Source organism: Scleropages formosus, chromosome 2, assembly GCF_900964775.1.
Source record: "Scleropages formosus chromosome 2, fSclFor1.1, whole genome shotgun sequence".
Lineage (NCBI taxonomy): Eukaryota > Metazoa > Chordata > Actinopteri > Osteoglossiformes > Osteoglossidae > Scleropages > Scleropages formosus.
The window spans coordinates 37,861,985-37,868,465 of NC_041807.1; the positions used below are offsets into that span (position 1 = coordinate 37,861,985).

The 6,481-nt window shown below is 42.7% G+C and overlaps 1 protein-coding gene across 1 annotated transcript in view; it reads left to right on the top strand.

The window, feature by feature from the left end:
- Positions 1–5,741, top strand: part of LOC108924874 (MORN repeat-containing protein 1-like) — a 29,189-nt gene extending 23,448 nt beyond the window's left edge. Inside the window, exons 9-11 of the mRNA XM_018736507.2 lie at positions 203–268; positions 4,989–5,153; positions 5,728–5,741. Of these exons, the coding sequence (XP_018592023.1) occupies positions 203–268; positions 4,989–5,153; positions 5,728–5,741 (245 nt within the window). The remainder of the gene's footprint in view (positions 1–202; positions 269–4,988; positions 5,154–5,727) is intronic.
- The last annotated feature ends 740 nt before the right edge of the window (positions 5,742–6,481 follow it).

Genomic DNA, 6,481 nt, shown 5'->3' on the forward strand with positions numbered 1-6,481 from the left:
GTAGTAACTTAGTCGCTATGCTTTTATGTGAAATTTATAATAATATGCCATTCCATACTCAGCACGGCAGTATACCGGTCAGCCGAAAGCTCCTTTTCATTAGTTTGATATATATTTCCATAGACTTCTACCCCAGCGTAGTGTTTGAGTGAGGGGTGCTTGGCCCATTTTCCTGAGCCGCGTTTTCCTGCCTCTTAATCAGGGGAGTCCGAGAGCGGAGGCCCATCCGCAAGGGGAGAACGTGTCGCCGTCGCCGAGTCATTTTCAGGTAATTTTATAATCATCGAAATGTTCATTTCGACATCTTCACACCGAAGGGGACCGTGAATAATACATCAAGACCTCTGGATTGTGCTCGTACACGAACCTTAATCAATTTTACATTTTCAAAACGCAGCGTGGTGGCGTTTCTCCGTCTTTCGGCATATTTATGACGGCAAAGCCGCCGAGTTAGGAAGCGCTGTGTATTTTTCTCTCCCGCAATCAGCTCCTAGTGCGGTGCCATGGGGGCCAATTGTAAATGCACAATTTGGCTCTATTTCAACACAGCAACGGCAGATTTTGAAGGTGGAGCCATAAGAGGCCCTGCGTCATACAAGCCGCAAATCGTGCAGCTGCCAAGCCGTGGCGACAGCTGCACGCGAATGGTTGGCATGGAAATGTACGCTTGCAGCCTGGGCCACATAAATTACTCCTGTGGAGGTGGAGGTGAAGCTGCTGGTGTTTTATTACCTGCCCCGGTTCGCTGCCCTAACGTGGAAAGGCCGTGCCCGCTTTCGTGCCCTTCCCCTGGAGCTCGTGCCCACCGGGAGCGCGGTCGCCTTCGCGAGGCCTGCTGGTGATCATCTCGAGGTCGTGACCCTATGAATCTATGGAAAGTGCCCTGGGGTGGGAGTGACATGGGATTTCCTGTCTGCCTGAGCAGATGGACACAGCTGAGTAGAATTGTTCTTTGCTAATATGGCACCAGGTGGTGTAGTGGCTAGAGCTGTTGTCTTATATTTTGAAAGATCCTGGGTTCAAATCCCCGTTCTTGCTGCAAGAGCTTTGATCAAGGCTTTTCCCTTGAATTGCTCCAGGGGAAGGAAGTAAAACAAATGAATAAATGATGAGCACAGTTCATCTTCACATGACTGGACTAATGGGGGGAGAGGGGTCCAGTCATGGGGACTGACTAGTTATTCCAACGTATCATGTGCATGTTTTTAAAATCTTTTTATACATAAGTAAAAGGCTTTAACGAAACATAGCATCATAATGTGTCAAAGACAATACAAGTGATCACGACGCCCTGCTGGAAGATGGCGCAGCATTTACGACACGTCCTTAGTAGATCTGCATTTATAATAAGATGTTTGATACATTACAGTAAGAAGTTTTTTTGCAAAAAATCTTTTCAGATACTGAAATAAAGTGTTTTTAACAGCTTGTGTTCAACTTTGCCAGTCCCCCCCCTTTAGTTCCAGAAAATATATATAAAGAAATAGGACTGTAATGCGCTGGACTGTCACATCATTCGAATATCTAGTCGGCCGACATCGTCATGCATGAAAGAACTGCAAATGCATCAATAACTGTATACTTATCTTGCATTATAAGCTGCCATGGACAAAGGTGTCAGTAAAATGTACGTATAAGTATGCACAGTTTTTATTGACTTGTAAACAGGGTAAGATGGTAATACTGCAAGTTTAAGAGGACCACTCATCTGTTGTCCCATTGCTTTACCGTCACTGACCCCTCTGCAATCCTCTGGCTACAGGAAATGACCCGCAGCTTCTGGGACATAGATGATTAAATGCAATCCATAACAGTGAGAAAATTATTAATAAGACATTCATAACAAAAAAAGCAATACTCATCTACAAACTATTCCATTAGAAACGTCACACCCTTCTTTGGAGCTCCAGACCCTTCTTTTTTATTAACTTGGCAGAACTGCCTCAATGATTATTCCCTTACTGTTAGAGGCAACATAAATCAATACACCTCAGCAAAATGACTGGTTTGTACTGCAGCGAGCCTTATATCACATGCAGTAAATTTTGCAGTAAATATGCAATAAATAATACAAGGAATTTTTGGAATGTTTCCGACCGCTGGTGTGAATCATTGTGCTGCTGGTTCTATATTGTTCGCCCTCTGTCTGGCTTCTTAATTCTGGTCCCGGTGGCACAATATGCTGGAATGGACCTCGTAATTAATTAGCCTCGATCAAGCTCTTTATCGAATAAATGGCACAATTTAGATCGAACGTGTTTGATGAGCGCTCACGTTAATTTTTCAGTCACGTTCATAGAAATTGTATTGACAGGTACCCAACGGTTACAGTCAGGATTCTTAAAGTGAAGATACAAGAAAATTTTGGTAGTCCATTTATGCTGATGAGTGTCTTGGAAAGAACGTAAAAATTAGCCTCTGAGAACACTTTTTCCTCATATTTCTTATTCAAACTGACAAGAAATACTGCCAAACCTTTTGTAGCAGTGGCAATAGGAGCAGTAGCTCTCTCATAATGCAGCACTGCTGCTGTGGATGTAAGTAATTGTTGGGCGACCATTGTAGGGAGTTATGGGGGCTTAATGATTCCTGTGTTGTTCAATAAAGCTCCTGTTCCGACACTTCTGCCTCCTTAACCATCTTTCTGTAATGCCACCGACAGCACAGTCCGGGTGGGTTGTTACAATATTTCTGGGCAACTAAAATAAATACCAGACAGTGTGCAGCTGTATTTTATTATTATGGTTATTTTTTTAATATATTGTAACAACCCATCTTAATGGGAGTTTGAGTGGGAAAATGTTTAATGTAAATAGTTGAATTGTGGGTAAAATCTGAATGAAGAGTTCAACCACTGTGGGAACTCACGGGGAATATAAGGGGGTGAGTGCATTAGCCAATGAGAGAGAGAGGAAAGCCTGAGGGATGCTAAGCAGGCTGGGAAGGCTGACTTGAGGTGCTGCCGAGTTCAAAGGGAGACCCCGGTCGAGCGGAAAGATGCCGGCTGTAATCCGGTGACCCTCGTCCCCCACGAGTGTGTCTGTGGAGCGAAGGTTGGGGCGGTCGCCTCGGCTCGTCGTCCTCGTCTCGTTAATCCCCTCCACCTCCCCCCCGTGGCGTGCCCCGCCTCATTGCCCTGTCGTTAAGCTGGGCAACAAGGCTGACCCCTGCCTAATTTCCTTCTGCCTCCTCTTGCACCCACTTAACAGGCTCCCACTAGCTGCAGCTTGGCACGTGTATCCCAGCGGCCTTCTTCATTACATCTCCTAACGAAGAAAACAAGGAGCTCATTAAAGTCTGAGATTTCGCTTGTCTAATTAGGCTGGGCTCGGGCTTCAGGAGCACATTGCAGCCTGCAGAGGGTTCCTCTCCCTCCCTCTCCGTCTCTGCCTCTCTCTCCTGTCGGTTCACGGGTGCTAACTGATTGCTCTGCTCTGAACTGCCACCACCTGAAAGACATGGTGCTGAATGGCCCCAGCTGGCTCGCCTGCCCTGAGGATACGGCGTCCCACCCACCGTGTCAAATATATGTTGTGTTTTGAATTTTTAAAGGTTATATTAACGAACTATACAGGTGGTCCTTGATTTACGATGCGATTCTATTCCGACCATCCTGTAGTAAGTTGGAAATCCTCTATATTATATGTAGCATTAGGATATACAGGTGGCCCCCGGTTTATGATGGTTCGACTTGCGATTGTTGTCGACTTTACGATAGCGAGCTGGCGACAGACATTCAGTAGAAACGGTACTTAGGTGGAGCGATACTCTTTCGCAATGCTGGGCAGCAGCAGCGATCCACATCTCCCAATCTGTCACTCAAAGGTGTGTATTAGGTGTATTAAATATATTTTCGACTCACGATGTTTTCGATTTACGATGGGTTCCGCGGAACGTAACCCCATCGTAAGTTGGGGACCACCTGTATAAAGAATTACCATGCATCGATACAGTCGTATGATAAGGCTTTGTCGTTTTTTTTCCACTAATTTCAATCATTCACATTAAAATAATACTAGTATGGAGTAATACAATAAATACAGTCGGTATTATAATTATATTTTCACGCTGCGCTATTATATACGCTGTTGTTTCTAATTCATTTTCCTTAGCGTTTTCAGCATTAACAGAAAAGTCACTTTTTCTCTGCCTGGTCGTTTTAAATAAAATACAGCTTGAAGGGAATCACAAACAAAATGGTTTGTAAATAAAATGCAGCTGCTGCTGGAGAGCCAAAGACTGACTAAGGCCCAAGCAATAACAAATATGGCCAGTCGGTGTTATCGTACAGCAGACGGAGCGGTCGTTCTTAGATGTTACGACCAAATGTCAGGACTCAAAAATAATTAGACTGGGTTCACGGGACGATCGCTAGGTTGTTAGTCCGGCATGTCAAAAATCGCCTATGTCATCACTTGAGGACCGACTATATAAAGATCGTATAGAAGACTTTAAAGATATATAAACATAAAGGTTACACGAAGGATACGGTCTTGCCTCTCCGTTCACTGGCTGCCTCTGGAAAGAAGAGCCGAGGAAACCACATCGTTTTGTTTAAAAATTAAAAGAGGAATTTCAGCGTAGGGTATCCGACCGTGCCAAGCGTAACAGGAAAACAGAAAATGGGTCGATTTGTGGGAAAGTGCTCCGAGCTGCACTCCCTCGTGTTTGGCAGAACGCGAAAGAAAAGGAACTCGTCAGAAATTCATGAACCTAACACTACACGTATAGTAGATTTGATCTATGAACAAGTGTCATTTTAAATAAGAAACTTCTGGTGTCTCTGTCATGATTTATTAAACCGCAGGTCAAGAGATTGGGAGAAGAAAAGTACAGATAATTTTTCATCAGCCGTATTTGGTGTCGTATTTAAGAGGAAGGTTTCCAGCCATGGTCTGGTCTTCATAAAAGGAGGTTTTTGGGTTTTTGCATGTGGCACCATGGGCTTCTTTAACCTGACTTCCGTGGACTTTGTGTTCCTTTTTCAGTCTACTGCTTTCTGGTGGACGAGGGGCAGCGGCATCGTACACGGCACACCACAAACATTCAACCCTGGCAGTGGGGTGAGCCGCCCTGTGGAATGTCACAGCGATGGAACAAGATAATTAATCGTTTATTTGCTGTCCAGCTAAAACAGCGCCAGTGCACCATGTGTAGGATGTTTGGTTGTCAAGGAGACCATCTTCAATATGTAAACAAGCCTTGCAGCATTTATGAAGGCACGGCCTTGTAATGTAGTGGTTCCTAGTTAAAGGAAGGGACCTGCTCTCGTACCATTGAGCAGGGTAGTTATGCTGAATTGCTCCGGTAAAATACTGTGCTGTACCAATAGGTAAAACTGCGAGGGATTTTGGGTTATGCTCCCAAGTTACGTGTGGTTACTTTGAATGTTCGGTCAAGAGCACGTAGAAAATATTCTATATTTTATACAGTAAAAGAGGTAATTAGAGGCAGAAAAGTGAAGGATATTAACTGTTCCCATAAAGTTCCCTCAGCATTTCTTTAATTAGAGAAAATTTAAAGAAAACTAATTAAATATATCATTAAAAGAATATTACTTTGATATTCAGTAGTTTGCAGCCACTTTTTAGAACCACTTTTAAGAGTAAAAAAAAATCATAAAAATTAGACCTAATAGTACCGCAACACTGCATGGTTTTTGCACAGCATTAAGATTTTGCTATTATGTAAGATTTATTATAATCTCTTTTATAACTTTACTTTCAGTATTCCGGAAATGAAGGGAGGCACCAGTGTGATAGAAATGTAGACTGTTTCAATGTCTCTTTTTTTTTTTTTTTTTTTTATACGAAATATTATTTAATTATTTAGCTGACACTTTTCTCCAAAGTGACTTAGAATATTAAGATAATCGCAAATATTTACTCATGTATACAGCTGGGTAATTCTTACCGGAGCAGTTCAGTGTAAGCACACTGTTCAAGGGTACTGCAGCGGACCAGCATCCTTTGAGCGCAAGGAGAGGGATCTGAGTAATATAATAAGTATTAATAGTGTGTTAATGACAAACGTGGCTAAATCCAAATAATATAATAAGTATTAATAGTGTGTTAATGACAAACGTGGCTAAATCCAAATAATACCATCTACTGACTGCTCCATATACTAATTAACTTCCGATAAATTAATTATTACCTCTAACTGATCGAAGTGATATTCACAAATGACTAAAAATAGATTTGTTTTTTAGGAATGAGTCCCATCTGAAGTGGATGATTATATAAATGAATAAATGTATGTAACCAGGGCATCACGCATGCAGGAGTGTTATAGGGCCCGTGCTGCCCACGTCTCATCCACTGGTTTGACACAGAATCAAGAGACTAGATGAGCATAACCTCAGTTTATATTCTTTTTATTGCAAAGGACAAAATTAAAGGAGCATTTTTTTATTGAAATTAACGGACCGTGATTTTTTGCTGCCGCTGAAAGCAATTTGCCGCACGCCCCCTCCCCCGCC